The following is a 16,341-nucleotide window of genomic DNA, read 5'->3' as shown; positions in this document are numbered from 1 at the left end:
TAACGGATCCTAAGCATCTATGACAATGCCTAAAATATAAATGTTCAGAAAAAAAAATTCTTGAATACTCTGCAATGAAGAGGACACTACATTCAGCATTTGTAGAGTAATTGGATACTGAGTAAAACCAAGGTGGTCTTTTTTCTTACACATATGTACACTGTACTCCCATTATTTTGAAATGTTATATTACAAACCTGTTCTTGAATATAGAACCCTTTTGCCCAAAACAGCTTCCCTGATTAGAACCTCCTTTGTCTTCATTTACATATCCCATTTATTAAACAACTACTGATTCAAGGAGTATGCTAGGTGCTAGAAGAATGCTAGGTGATGGTAAAGCAGTTCCCAGCCCCAAGGAGCATACAGTGTAACACGGAAGGATCTTATTTAATGAAAGCCTAACAGGTAACATGAAGCAGTATGCAGACGGGGAGCCTCTGCCAAGAAGCAGAAGGAAGTGGGTTCTGTACATCAGTGTGTTTAATTTTGCCTGATTTGTCATGTTTGGGTAACTGTTGAGTCATTTACTCTTTTAAGAAATCTTACATATACCCAGCCTGGAAGAAGGAAGAAAACATACAAAATGCAGAACTGACCAGCTGCGGACAGGACTCCATTTGTGATCAAGATCATACTACCAGTTTACACTCTTGGGAAAGATTATTAAACTTGAGACAGCTCTGGGTTTCTGGTCTTGCCATGAAACCCTCCTTTCTAACTATAATCCTGTACTGTACCTTAAGATTTACATAAAATTTAACTTGCTAAACATTCTAAATGTCCGTTACATTAAATTTGGAAAGATTCGTTCTTACCTTATTATTTATAACAACATAAAAATGAGAGTGTCTAGTAGGGAAGATATTCAATCCAGTTTCTTTCAAAGCAAGAATAAAAGAAATGGGAGTCATCCATCTTCCTTCCAAAATAGAGGAATGCTTTTTGTTATCTAGCTTGATTGATGCTAACATGCAGAGGTTTTCCTAACATTAATAAGAAAGAAGCTTTTGTATAAGTAAGTTATTACTCTGTTATTCCATTTCCAGCCTTGAGGTTCTTTATACTATGTGTTTTTCAGCCCTGTATCATTCTGCATTGAGAAGGATGCAGGGCAGCTATGTTTTAAGCCAGCTCTGAGCTCTGCCACAAAGTCCCCTTGTTACTCACACCATCAGTCTTTTGGGGCTTTATTTGATCAATCAAGGGACTAAAGAGGTCTCAGGTCTCCTCCCATTTTACAAGTTATGATCTAAGAACCTGGATGATGGTCATATTGACTCACACTAGTGCAACTTTTAAGGATACTTTTTTTTTAACACGGAAGATTTAACATAAGAATACAGAATTATGTGGTTTTAAAGTCTGTAAAGTGGTAATTTGAAAGGGTACAGAGTTCACATCTCTCTTCTGGTTTTAAGGAGGAAGCCTCTTGGGAGGGGAACAAAGACTCTCTGGAAGTCCTACTGCAGCCAGGCTGGTAGCTTCATTACTTGGTCTATTTCTACTAACGTCGGGGTACAAAATTGCCTCTATTACATACAGGTTATTACCAAACCAGTTACTATTTAGATTTTCTTTTTCATTTAGAAATTATGGCTCGGGGCATATCGGTGGCTCAGTCCATTAAGCATCTGACTCTTGATTTCGGCTCAAGTCATGGGTTCGAGCCCTGCGACCAGCTCCATGCTGGCAGTGCAGAGCCTGCTTGGGATTCTCTCTCTTCCTCTCTGCCCCTCCCCCACATGCCCTCTCTTTCTGCTTTCCTTCTCTCTCAAAATAAATAAACTTTAAACATTAGGGAAAAGGTTAAAAAACTATGGTTTTTAAATCAAAGTATATTTTAAATGTATTATTTATAAAAGGCATTTCAATATGTAAATCACCAACGATTGATTACTTCAACATACTGTCATCAGAGAGGCTTGCCTCTTTCATATGACTTACTGTAACTGTGACTTACCTTAATTTGTATTTCAATCTCAGTAAATACAGTAGTCACAGTCAAAAGTACTTTATTCACATCCAGTGGTCTTAGTTCCCATGACTGAAATGGCATGTTAATATGAGCATCTTGAATCAAGGTAACAGGGCTAAAGGTTTCTAGGCTGAATGTTATAAGTCTTTCTTCTGATTTGTAAGAGACATTGCTGATGCCATCAGTCTGCCAATGTTTACCTTCACAATAAGAAAGTAACAGTTTCATTTTTTCTATCCAAAAATAACATACGTGAAATCACCCAACTAACTGCAAGTGAATATAAATCCTTTACATTTAGAATAGGATCTCTACCAAAAGCCAACTTGGCTGGGAGTTTCTTTGTGTCTACAGGGATCAAGTCCAAACTCCTCAGCATGGTCTGTAAGGCCTTCAGAATGAAGACCCATGTTTCTCGCTTCATCCCTTGTACTTCCTACACTTGTTTTTAGCTACACTTTTTTCCCCCTCTCCCACATACCTCTGAGCCTCTCTGCACATGCAGTTCTACCTTCCTAGAGTACTTAATCTTTCTGAGTACTTAAAAAAAAAAAAAACAACTTTAAAACTCACTTGTGTTAAGTATACAATTATTTTTAGTAAACTCACCCAGTTGTGCAACCATTACCACAATCCAGTTTAGAACACCGCTATCCTCCCCAAAAGATCTTTGATGTCCATTTTATAGTTAATTACTCCCAGTCTCACCTCCAGCCACAGGAAGTTAATAGACTTCCCATCGCTAAAGATTTGCCTTTCTGGACTTTTCATATAAATACAATCAGATGATAGGTAGTCCTTTGTATCTCTTACAATAATAAAACAGAACCCAATTTAAAAATGGGCAAAAGATCTGAATAAACATTTCACCAACAAGATCTATTAAAGGATAATAAACACATAAAAAAAGATGCTCAACACTGTTATTAGGGAAATACAAATTAAATCCCTGAAATACCACTTCGTAGTCACTGGAATGACTAGAATCAGAAAGATAAATAATCACAAATGTTGGCAAGGGTATGAAAAGTGGGAAACCTCATATAATGCTGGCAGGCATGTAAACTGGTACAAGTTACTCTGAAAAACAATTGGACAGTTTCTTAAAAAGTTAAGCCAATTTGCCATCAACCCAGCAATTCACTATTCATTCCCTAGGTATATACTCAATAAAAAGGAACGCCGACATCCACACAAACACTTGCATGCCAGGATCCTCTTACTCTCTCAAGGCCCAGTTCAAGATCCCACACCATGAGGAGCCTTCCTTAATGCTCCAGGTGGACCCACTCTTCTGCTCCAGAACACGTTTGTCTATGATAGCACCTCACTGCATCGGATTTGTGGCTTGGCCTTTGTGGCTTGGCCTTGTCTGCCTCTCCTTCAACTTTGAAAACTTCTAGAGGAAGGAACTAGGTCTCATTTATTCTGTATTTCTTCTTGTGTAGGGTAATTATGGAACACAGGAGTCATTCCCTTCCTAGAATGCCCTCTCCATCTCCACACGGCTTTCTCCTCACAGGGAGGGTTCAACTCACTATTTTTGACTGTTAAATTCAATATGTCAAATACAATTATATTGATAAACTAAGTTATTCCTAATTATTTCTGTTTTTACAGTATCCAAATTAATTTGTAAGGGCAAAAATTAAGTATGACCTATAGATAAACTCCCCGTATTTGTGGTATTTCCTGGAAGAAGTCCCCACATGGGAAGAATTATCGGAGTTGTATATTGCTGCTAATTAGTGCAAAGTCAAATTTTACACATTTGATTTCTCTGAATCACGTGCGATAACTTGCCTAATTCTAATTTAGTGTGAATAGTTTTTAATGTCATAAATATTTAAGGCTATTACCATTAAAGGAAAGTAAAAGTGAAACTTCTAAAGCAACATGGAGGAAAAAATTATCTATTCATTTTGACGTGTTTTATAATTTAATGTATGACAGACATACTGTTTTTAATACATAAGCTATATCTAGAATATAAATACCTTGTGGCTATGTCTACACAACCAAAATGTGGATTACCGTAGCAATCATAAAAAGGTTTAAACTACTTAATATTTATCCTTCTTGGCAGAGAAATTCTTAAATGCTCTGCTCCTCTAACTGCATAAATATATTAAGTAATAGCTCTGTACCTTGTGATCTTATCTGTTCCCAACCTGCCACCAAGTAAATCGTTCCACAAATAGATGAATGTAAAATAACTCACGCTAAAAGTAAAGCTATATACCTTTCTTCCAGCAGCCACAAACCTGCATACATTAATTCACAAGACCAAGACCTTTCAAAGTTTAGTCAGCCAACCCCAAATGAGGGGTTGATTAGTGAATCATCAGCTTGTATTCTGCTGGTACTTCTGATTTTCTTGATATTTATTTCACATTTTGAATAAGCAATAATTTCCCGTGGTTCGACAATCAAAAGTTATAAAGAGGCATAAAGGGCTAGTTTTCCTCCGTCTCAGATTTCCCAATGGCCAACTCCCCATCTCCAATACTTATTTGCAATAAGATATGTAATTTATAGATTATTAACATTAAATTTTAATCACCCTAATCCGATTTAGTCATTTTGAGAGTAGGTTTTTCATTTATTTTTGATGTTATACTATTTTGATATTTTTGTTATTTTTTTAAACATAATTACATAACCACAAGTAACTGTTCAGAAATTATGGCAGTTAACACTTCAGGAACGAACTCAATAAATAAACTCCAATCCCTATTCATTTCCATCAAGAGCAAACAAAGACCCTAGAATTGCCACAGAAATGTGTAAGATTAGAAACTGGGAGTTTAGACACTGTATTTTCTGTTTTAAGGACCTGTGTTATACCTGTTTTCATGACATAATTATCAAAGCTGATTAAGGTATTGCTGTACCTTCAGCATCCCACCTTGCAACCATAGGATCCTCAAAAAAGATTACATCCTCCTGGACCTCAAGTGTGACCTCGATGGGTGGGAAAGCATTTTCTGTTTCAAAGTCTTCTGTACTTTCTGGAGGATATATATATTTCCTCAGCCCTTCTTTGAGTAGCTTTTAAAAATGACCAAAAATAACATCAAGTTAGAAGCTGACTAGTAGCAAAGATGTAAATGTTGCTGAACAAGCTATATAGTTATTTTTTAATATTTATTTTTGAGAGACAGAGACAGAGTACAAGCGGGGGAGGGACAGAGAGAGAGAGAGAGAGAGAGAGAGAGAGGGAAACAGAATCTAAAGCAGGCTGTGGGCTCTGAGCAGTCAGCACAGAGCCCATCACGGGGCTCGAACTCACAAACCATGAGATCATGACCTGAGCTGAAGTCACATACTTAATAAGCTGAGCCACCCAGGTGGCCCTATATAGTTATTCTTAATAAGCACTGAAGGTTGATCTCATTTAACTACAGATTAACAAAAAGTCACAACAAAGTTAAAAGATAATGATTGAGGGGGGAAAAAAAATCACTAAATTTGAATTATAGAATTTAACCTGTGCCAGGTTCTATCCTGGGACTTACTCATCATTTTAATCCTCCAAGTAATTCTATAAAACATATTTGACAGGGAAGACTTAGAGAAATCACATAATTTGCCAAAGATTACAAAATGACTTCAAGGAGGTGCCACAACTCAGAAACAGAGCTATAGAACCCCCAATCCCATATTCTAATACATTGGTTAGGGTGTGTAGGTGGAGAGAGAGAGGAGTATAAGCAAATTTTGGGAAATGTAAAAATGAATGGATAAAAGTAAATTAAAAATCAGGTAGGTATACCTTAAACTTATACAATGTCATATGTCAATTAGATCTCAATAAAGCTAGGGAGAGAGAGTAAATTAAGCCAACAGCAGATTTCTCTGGGATGAAGGAGATTTGTCCATTATTTGAATGTAGCAGAGAAGGATCTAGGGAAGAAGGGGTGGGAAGATTAAGAATGGCACAAAGTAGAGGAAAAAACTGGATGGGTAAAAATTCTAGACATGGTGGGAGATTTCTGAGAACAGACTTGAACAAAAGCAAAAGACCTCTTTGTTGCTGGAGAGAAAAACAAGTACAACAGAGGATATTCTGGACTCAAGTAGAGAATGTGGAATGGTGGTATCAGGACATCAACAAAATGCAGGAACAGATCTTTGAATAAATTCTTGGAAATCCCAACTCTGGCTGGGATCTTTCCACAGATAAAGAGGGTTTTTTTTGTTTGTTTGTTTTTGTTTTTGTTTTTGTTTTTTATGTTTATTTGAGAGACAGCATGTGCATGTGGGGGCAAGGCAGAGAAAGGGAGAGAGAGAATCCCAAGCAGGCTCTATGCTGTCAGTACAGAGCCCCGACTCAGGGCTTAAACTCACAAACCATGAGATCATGACCTGAGCCGAAATACAGTTGGACGCCTAACCGACTGAGCCATGGAGGCGCCCTAGCTAGAGCGTTTTGAAGGCCTATCTTCACCAAAGCGATGTCTTTCTTGGACCCCTGCCTCATTGTCCTTCAAGTATTCCTGAGGTAGGAAAATCTGATTCAAATAGATTCTTCAAAGTGGCTACAGACCAGATTATCTCCCCCAGGCATGGTCTAAAAATGCATTTTCATTTGTGGGGAGAACGGGAAAGTAATAGCAATATCACCCCAAAGGGGTTGAAAATTAGTTTGGAGGCATGAAAAAAATCATACTCTTTTAGGTGAAGAACATGTATGATACGTGCACAAACATGTTGTATACCTGTGGTATTACAATTTTGTGGGCAGGGGTGGTTAGGAAAAAAATGTCTACAAAGGCTCTTTAGGGGGGTGATAATGGAAAAAAACAAAGCTGAGAAATACCACTCGAATATGAGAATGCATCAAGGTCCTTAATGGGTAGGGCTGTGTGTGAGAAATGCCTGGCAGTCTCTGTACATGATGTGCTAGAGGAGAGAGAGAGGACGAGGTAGACAGACAGGGAAAAAGAGTGAAGGGGATGAGGGAGGCAGGGGAAAGAACAGAAAGGCTGGAGAGCAAGGAGGGAAGGAGGAAGGGGCTATGACAATATAACAGGGTTATCTGGGAAACAAGCCACCATGAAGTAAAGTTAAAACAAACCAAGTCAATACCAAGGCAAATGTTAGTATTCATTGAAACAGGAGAAACTCCTTCAAAAATGATCTAACAATTGCTGTCATTAGCATCCTTACTAAAAGTGTGGGACGTGCATCAGCACCATTGGCATCACCTGGGTCTGTGCTTCTTACCCTTAAATGGGCATATGAATCACCTGAGGGTCTTCTTAAAATGCAGATGCAGTAGATCTGAGGCAAAGCACCAAATTATGCATTTCTAACAAGTTTCTAGGTGATGCTGATGCTGCTGTTCATGGACCACACTTTATACATCAAGGATCCAGACCAGTGGTTCTCAAACTTCAAGGTGTGTTTTGCTACAACAGACTGCCAAGCCTCACCTCCAGACTTCTCATTCAGGAAGATTAAAATGGGGGCCCATGCATTTGCATTTCTAGTAAGTTCCCAAATGATGCTAATGCTTCTGGTCAAGGGCACATGTTGGAAACCACTGGTCTAGATCAGAGTACACAAACTATATGGCCCCTAAAAATTCTGGTCCACCACCAGTATTTGTAAGTAAAATTAAATGATTACATATGGCTTCTTCTCCTTACAATGGCAGCACTGAGAGTAGCAACAGAGCTGGCATGCCCACAAAGCTGAAAATGTTTACCACTTGGCCCTTTACAGAAAAAGTTTGCCAGCATCTTAAAATAGACTATCATTATTAAGACCAAACTGGCACAATCTAAACATAGTGCTATAGGTTTACAATCAACATGTATGATTTATAGTTTTAAAATTTGCACTAATCTAGAATCCTTTCCTTTAGTATCTGATTCAAATTTTATAAATTCAAGACAGTTTAAAATTAGTTTTTCTCCTTTATGCTTGCTTAATAGGGTTAAAGTTCATTAGCTGTTAGATCATTTGAGAAAAAAGTATGAGAGATTATTTTACGCATAAATTTGATTCAAAAATCAACCTACTTCCACAATTATCCAGCCTTTCATTGGTTTGCACTGTGGTGGAAGCTCGAAGATATCCAAATGGTACACTCCACCCAGGGTTGTGAATTGGCATAAATCAACCTCATTGTCTCCAAAGAAACATGGCTTTTCATTAGCATTCTCTATCAGCAACAACTGTGCTAAAATTAACCAGATTAATTCAGTGTCTAAATAGATCATAACATTTTGGTATTAGACGAGAAAGGAAAAAATTCTGATGCTGGAAACAAAGTTTTTCTTTAGCTACTAAAACTTCAGAAAGTGTTTAATTCAAAACTGTTCACAAAGCTAACTTTCAAAGTGGGACTATGCATGTATAATGGTAGGCTACAGGGGAGGGCTCCATTCGTATTTTATATACCAACATTTTAAGAATTTGTATATAATAAGCATGGGTTACTATTAAATAACTTTAAATATGTATTGTAGAGGAGGAAAAATAATTTTCCCTCTACTCTTCTGAGATCTCAGCTGAAACCCCTAGAATAAAAGACAGATTGACAAGAGGAAAAAAACCCATTCATCACATATTATGTATACCTCCTGTGGACATGGGAGATACCCAGGGAAACATCAGTAACCCAGAGAGGGGGCTCAGAACTCTGGCTTAGAGAGCATCTGCAACCAAGAACAACACATTTGTGGAGAAATGACAAGATAAAGGAAAGCAGTTTTAGGTTTCTGAGGACAAAGAAAAAAGACTAGTTAGTAAAGTCTGTTATGTGGATTCCTCTGGTCCCCTCTCCAGGCTGATAGGGTCTGAAAGGGTCTCTGGAGATTAACCACTGTCCTTCCTGGAAGAGAGGGAAGAAGGGACACCTTTGAAAATTTATGTCTCGGTTTTAGGCAGATAGGGTGAGGGTAAGAAGCTTTCCTCGCATCTTCATCTTTTCAGTTGCTCTCAACTCAAAATATCCTTATGCCAATGACAGATTGTGGGGTGGCATACTCTGCTACCTTCATTATATCAAAAATGGCTTAACACAATAATTTGAAACTGATAAATTAATGTCTAAAAGTTGGACATTAAGGCACTAAAAATCTGAAAGAAAATAAAATGCTAAAAAAATAAATTTTGGTGCATATATTAAGGCTAATTTTTTTCCAACAAAAATAAGGGACAGAGGTTTAAAAGTGAAAAAAACTAAATCGGCTAATCCCTCTGTTTAGACTTTTTATGGGGAAATTCTATCATTCCATAATTCTCAGTGCACAATCAAGGGAATATTTTAAGTCACGTATCACTAGGACCATTCCCACCTGCTACCCAGAATCTTTCCATGTGGTACAATCAATAAGAAAGGGAAATCAGATCATTTATAGGTTCCACCCTTTACTAGCTTATGCAAGATATGCTAATTAACATGTCTTTTCTTCCCTTCCTCTACAAAAGAGATGTTAGTGTCTATCTTATAGAATTGGGGGGAGTTGTGAGTTAATACATGTAAAAAGTTTAGAACTGGTGCCAGACACACAGTAAAACTTAGAAACTGTTAGTCTTATTATTTATCATTACAATTTTCCTCTCCCATAAAAGGAAGCACACTGAGAAGTCACTGAATTTAATCTATGGAGATCAGGCACTGGTAATTAATGACAATTAAAAGAAAATTCCACTTAAGCAATGGCTCTTTTCCCCTTCTGTACCTTCAATCAAATGCAGGCTTTAAATTTTCAAAGTATCTAATTAATTATCCATTTATCTAGAAAGAAAGAATACTGTATCCAAATTTAAACATTTATGATATATATTATTTGGGGATCACTATGTAGAAAACCTTAGTATTATTGACATATATTCATGAATTGACTATAGTATCCTATCTCTAACAGGAAAATTACCTCCTCAGGGTTATAGAAAAGTTATAAAGATATAAAGCTAGTTGGATGCTGACAAAGTGTGTTGCAAAAGGTGAAGAAATAGAGAAGAAGTTTGTTATGAAAAATATGCAAAGAGGGGCGGCTCAGTAGGTTAAGCATCTGACTTCAGCTCAGGTCATTATCTCAGTTTGTGGGTTTGAGCCTCACATCAGGCTCTGTGCTGACAGCTAGCTCAGAGCCTGGAACCTGCTTCAGATTCTGTGTCTCCCCCTCTCTCTGACCCTCCCCTGCTCACTCTGCCTCTCTCTCTCTCAGAAATAAATAAAAACATTAGAAAAATTAAAAGAGAAAAATAAAGTCATTAAAATATATATATATGTTAAAAAAAAAAGAAAATATGCAAAGAAACCTATCAAAAATGAATTCCTTAGAAGTTACTGGGAAGTGATGTACATAAATCTCAAACTAAAATATTTGCAAATTACATATCACTATCATTTTGATATTTTTAAACTATCTCCAATTGCTATTTTCCAAGGTAGGATTTAATACAGAAGGATTGAACAATTTATGGTTGTATGTGTGTGTTTGTGAATATTCATTGCAACACTGTTTGTAATCATAAAGAATTAGAAATAACTTTACTATCGGTAAAGATTTAAATAGCATTCCATTGCTACTAAAAAGCAAGGTTATTAATGTGTTCTGACTTAGGATAGTGTTGAATATTATTCACATAAGAAGAATAGGTATTATGTTCTTTGTATGGATGTAAAATATGTTCCATAACATAACAAATATTATTGATAAAAAGGTAATTTTCAAACATTTGTACGGCATTTCATGGTTTCATCATAAATCAGAAGACAGCTATAGAGAGAATGAAAACAAACAGCAGAAATTTTTGTTTATCTTGGTTCAGAAGAGGATTTTACGAAGAATTTTCACTTCAAACATATTTCTGTAACATCTGAATTTTTTTTTGTAACGACCCTGCATTTCTCTTGTAAGCAGACAAATCCCAATAAAGTTAAATTCTGAAAACAGGATTTAGAAGATTACCTGCAAAAACTGTCTCACTTAGTAATTTCGTCTCCAGTTCACATTTTGTGGCTTCAGCTTCTTCCTGGACAGAACTCTACAGAGGACACAGGGACAGACGGGTAGGACTGTGAGTGGCTGCTCCAGCCCAGATTCACTCTTCAGCCTATTTTGGCTCCAGTTGCCACTTCAGATGCCTGCTCCCTTGATTCCAGGGCCCTAATCTGACACTTGCTCGGCCATAAAAACGACTTAAAAAACAATAAATTAAAAATCAGTTAAAATGGGAGCACATCTCCATAGGCCCTCACGAGGGCAGGGGCTGGCCTGCTCAGATTTTCTGCTGACAGCCCTCAGGTAGGAAATAAACTAGGAAGCAATGCAAGCTATGAGGTTTTATTTATATTTGTATTTTGATTGTATATTTGATTTTATTTTTGAGTTTTAGATTTTGCTTCATCTTGGCAATCTGTTCTCTGATAGAGTAATTCCAAAGCCTGCTTTTGGGTAAGCCTCTCAATGGAATTAAAGACATCCTGCACCAAATAATATAAAAGATACTATACGGTATAGTGAAATGAACATTTTAAGAGGAGGGCCTTGGATCTGGATTGTATATCTAAATCTGCCACGAACTTACTTTTGCAACCGTGAGCAAGACACTTAACCATTTGGGGCCTCAAATCCCTGCTCTAACAACGTACCTGTTACTTAACTGTGTGCCAGACACACACTACATCTTGTAAACAACCCTCTGAGATGGTATCACCCTCGTTTTACAAAGAAGGAAACTGAAGCTTAGGAAACCAACTGTTCTAAGAGTCAAATAAAATAATAGAAGTAAAGGGTTTTGTACCCAGTAAAGTGCTAGAAAAATGCAGTGTTGTTATTGTAAAAAAAAAAAAAAGGTATGTGTGTGTTAATATTTGCAAACTGGATGGTACCCAGCAAACTTAATTTGACCCCAAATGCCATCCGTACTTCTAGAGCAATAGAAAAACCTTGTACCCAAATTCTAGTCAGAAGCTTAAAGCTAGTTAATGCCATCATGTCTCTCATCCTCAACCATCATACACAGCCAAGTCCCCCTTATAAATTCTTTCCCTTATTCTTGTCACTGCATTGCTCTGTGTCTTCCTCTTGACCAGTTTTAACACTGTTGCAACTCTCTGCCAACCCTTTCCACTGCTCCTCTGAAACTTCTCATTTACTAACTCACCCTTCAAAGGATTTTAATAGAGTGCCTAAATTGTACAGGCTTTGCCAGATAACTAGGAGTAAATAACAAAAAAAGACAAGGTCCCTGACTCGAGGAGCTCCCAGTCTATTAAGGAAAGCAGGTGAACAGTTATAATACAGTTTTGTGGGTGCTGTAGTAAAAAGTCAGGGGGTCCACAATAGGAGTACAAGGGAAGAACAGTTCATTCTGTGGGGAAAATATTCCTTGGATGGGTGAAGACGGGAAATGCTACCCAAAGGTGGTAAAATTTGAACTAAATCTTTTTTTTTAATTTTTTAATGTTTTATTTATTTCTGAGAGAGAGAGAGACAGTGTGAAGAGGGGAGGGTCAGAGAGAGAGGGAGACACAGAATGTGAAGCAGGCTCCAGGCTCTGAGCTGTCAGCACAGAGCCCGACGCGGGGCTCGAACCCACGAACTGTGAGATCATGACCTGAGCCGAAGTCGGACGCTTAACCGACTAAGCTACTCAGGTGCCCCAAATTTGAACTAAATCTTGAAAGATAATTAAGTCTTCCTGAAAAACGGTGGGAGAGAATTCCAAACGTGAGTGAAGGCAGAAAAGCATGAAGCAAAACAGTTTCAAGCACCCTAAGTAGTCAGGTGAGGCTGGGGTGAGACATGTTAAGCGGGTGTTAAGATCTGAAGCTGGAAAGATGCAGAGCCCAGAATGTAGAGTTTAGATGCTACTCTATTTTAGTATATGTGCTGCCGAAGCGAGCACTGGATGCCACTCTAAAGGTAAGAATTTCTCCTATGGGTAAAAGAGAGCCCACACAAGACTTAGTAGGAAAGTGACATGAAGAAATTTGCATTTGGAGAGACTATTCTAGTGGTCAGCTGATGAATGGAGTGTTTAGTGAAGAGTGAGAGGATCAGGGCCTAAATAAAAGTAGAAGTAATCAGGGTCGTTAGAAGGAGCATGTATGAGAGAGGCCACAGAGACAGAATCAACATAACTTGGATGGTAACTCAATATAGAAGGCAAGGGACAGGTGAAGACTGACTTCTGGGTGTCTGGCTTAGGTAATAAGGTGGATGGTGATGGGATTATCAGGAAAAGACAAGGAGGAAGGACAGGTTTGGGGGAAATGTAATGAATTCAGTCGTGGATATGTTGAATCTGAGGTGTCCATGGACATCTAGGTGGCCTTGGACATTATCTACCATTAAAAAGCCAGTTGCATCTCCTTCTTATCATTATGATCATTAATGATTATATCATTATATATGATCATTATATATGTGATATTATATATCACATATATTATGATCATTAAAAATACCAAAGATATGAGGCCAATAAGCAAGTCAGGTTTTCCAATTTGTAATTCAAAAAGTTGAGAATTCTTCAGAGTTTAGACCAAATTGGTTTCTTACCTTGCAGGAAAGCTAAGAATTTAGGTTTCTCAACAAAACTTTCCCCTTGATAACCACAATACCATTACATGCAACAATAGGAATTTATCAGCTTTTCAATGAGACCTTGGCTTAAAAGATACAGGAATTGACTTATAATATGGGAAGAACTTCGTAGAACACTAGCAAAGGAGTTTTCATTGCAACTTGATAAATGTGCAGATACTGTAACATGGAAATTTTTAAAAATATATACGCAATTTGAATTTAATATGAAACACTCTGATCATGAATAAGATCAGTGGAAACAGAATAGAGATTCCAGAAACAGATCTCATGATCCACTTGGGAATTTAGCATTTGGCATTTTGGAACAATAGGAAAAGCCCAGGTTCATATGGTGTTTTGAGACAGTTGGCTAAGCTCTGAAATAAAATAAATTTGGATTCTTCTCACTTTACACTAAAATGAATTCCAGATGGATAACAGATTTAAATGTAAAAACATAACTAACCCAATCAAAAGCCACAAAAATCATGAAATTACTTGAAAAGAACATAGGAGATTGATATCAATGGTTATCAGTGAAGCAGAGGATCTTGATACTACACATCTGCAAAACATCAGCACTGAATACACATTTGATAGAATGTCTAGAATTCTGTTGTCCCTCAAAAGAATATCTATACAAAGAAAACTTATGGATCTGAAATCCAATTTTCTCATCAAAAACGATGTAAATTTAGACTTCAGAATAAGTGGTTGGAATTGGTTCTTCATCAGCAATTAATGATGGATTTTGAAAATATAGTGTCATTTGCTTCACTTTGTCTAAAAGCTAAGAGTAATTATCGTGAGTTTGCTGAGTTTGTTCCTATGGCTTTAATACCATCTGTAGGTCAGTGGTTTCCAAACCTGTGCTACTTTCCCCCATAACCAGAATAATTTCCTTCTCATCTAAACTCCTCCAAGCCTATCAAAATATTTAGATCAAATTTTACCTCATCAGAGAATTCCATTCTATTCACTCAAAACATTTTTCTTTTGCATTAGATTTTATGTCTTAACTCCCATCCATCATCTCTCTTGTTGCACATGTAAGAATATATGGCAACTGTTACTCCCTCCTCCACAAGAGTGTTATTAGCTCATTGAAAATAATGATCGTATTGAATTTCTTATAGAAGGTACCACTTAGTAAATGTTTTACATCTATTATATATACTCCTATTTATGTTAAATCCTGTATCTGTTTAGAGTATCTTAAAGACAAAGAACCTCACAAATTTCAAAGATACCTTTTAGATCACTAAAATATTTCTGAAAGTGTTTATTAGAAAAAAACATTTCTCATAAATGTGTAAAATTTAAATTAGGCTTTTCTAAAAATTTTGTAAGATATATGAATTGGGAAGACAATATTACCCACTACCTATAATTTTAACATATTATCATTATCACACCTTTAAATTAACTAAAATATGGTATTAAGAGCCCTCTACTGGCAAAGTTCTTAATAGACCTATGAAAAAAGATCATTTAGATCTAAATCTAAGAGATTTAATTTTTTAACAAGGTACTAAATACTTATTTGTGATCACAAATGGCACACAACTCAGGTATGTTGGGTAATAAATTACTGAATTATTATACTAACAATTTACCTTGCAATGAGCCTCCAAATTCATTAAAAGATATGGGAAATATATTTATATTAAAATATGCCAACCTAAAATTTTACAGGTAAGTTGTTTGCCCTAAATTAAAAAAAAAAAAAAGTTGTAAAAATAAAGAAATCTCTTCCTCTAAAACCAAAACATATTAAGTTTACCTACTGATGTTGTAGGTAGTCCCATACTCTTACACAAACACAGGTACACAGATACATGCAAGTTAAATTTCATGAATTTACACTCCAGTTAAAAAAATTTTAGAATATACTAGCCACACAAAGAAAACAGTGTTGTGAATTTAGGGTTATGATATTCCCTATATTGCTGTGATTATAAAGGAATACAAACCTAACTGCCCTCCATAAATATTGCTTCAAAAATACTCTGAGTTCCCACAGGACTGCAAGGGGGCACACTTCCTGAGGCGCTGTGGTGGGGAGTGAAGCCCGGTTATCACCACTCGTATGAGGTCAGATCATTACAGAGATCAGAGCTGCTGAGGGAAGGGTCCTGAGAATCTCTAGTGACAAGCGTGCATTTAACCATCCATTCATTCACTTATTTCTTCACTCATTCAACAGATATTTACGGAGCCCTTATCTTGTCTGTAGCAGGTCCTGTGCTTATGGCAAATACAAACTCTGTCAAGATATTCTTGTCCTCAAGATAATACTTTAGTGTTTAAGGTAAGAATTCTGATAATCAGACATCATAAGAATGAAGTAGAGACATCTAAATTTAGCCCGAAGGGGAAAACTTTGTGGAGGTAAAATTTAAGGTAAGTCTTTAAAGATCAGGAGCAGGTAGGTGAAGTGGGAGAGGAAGATGGGTGAGAGAATTTCACAATGACAAGAGAGCAAATGGGTCATCATCATAGGGGCTTATGAACTTTCTCTCTTTAAAACCAAAAACAAATACACTCTGTTTCATTTTCTATTAGAAAAGTAATGTGTGTTCAGTACTTGCTTATTGGAAATTCATATAATACAGGTTTAAAGAAAACTTTAAAAAATCAACATGGATGGAACTGGAGGGTATTATGCTAAGTAAAGTAAGTCAGTCAGAGAAAGACAGATACCATATGTTTTCACTCATATGTGGATCCTGAGAAACTTAGCAGAAGACCATGGGGGAAGGAAAGGGGGGGAAAAAGTTACAGAGAGGGAGGGAGGCAAGCCAT

General features: G+C 36.8%; 1 protein-coding gene across 3 annotated transcripts in view; it reads right to left on the bottom strand.

The window, feature by feature from the left end:
• DNAI7 (dynein axonemal intermediate chain 7) overlaps nt 1-16,341 on the bottom strand; it is a 58,650-nt gene that overhangs the window by 1,822 nt on the left and 40,487 nt on the right. The window contains exons 10-14 of one of the 3 annotated variants that reach the window (XM_077774486.1): nt 10,912-10,987; nt 8,008-8,168; nt 4,873-5,029; nt 1,964-2,178; nt 819-986 (exon numbers count right to left, since the gene is read on the bottom strand). In XM_077774486.1, the coding sequence (XP_077630612.1) occupies nt 819-986; nt 1,964-2,178; nt 4,873-5,029; nt 8,008-8,168; nt 10,912-10,987 (777 nt within the window). The remainder of the gene's footprint in view (nt 1-818; nt 987-1,963; nt 2,179-4,872; nt 5,030-8,007; nt 8,169-10,911; nt 10,988-16,341) is intronic. The other 2 variants (XM_077774487.1, XM_077774488.1) reach the window with 2 other exon arrangements.

This window comes from Crocuta crocuta, unplaced genomic scaffold (assembly GCF_008692635.1).
Source record: "Crocuta crocuta isolate KB4526 unplaced genomic scaffold, BGI_CrCroc_1.0 scaffold176, whole genome shotgun sequence".
In the NCBI taxonomy this organism is placed as follows: Eukaryota; Metazoa; Chordata; class Mammalia; order Carnivora; family Hyaenidae; genus Crocuta; species Crocuta crocuta.
Note: the sequence above shows the minus strand (reverse complement) of the source record. Positions and strands in the feature narration are given on the sequence as shown.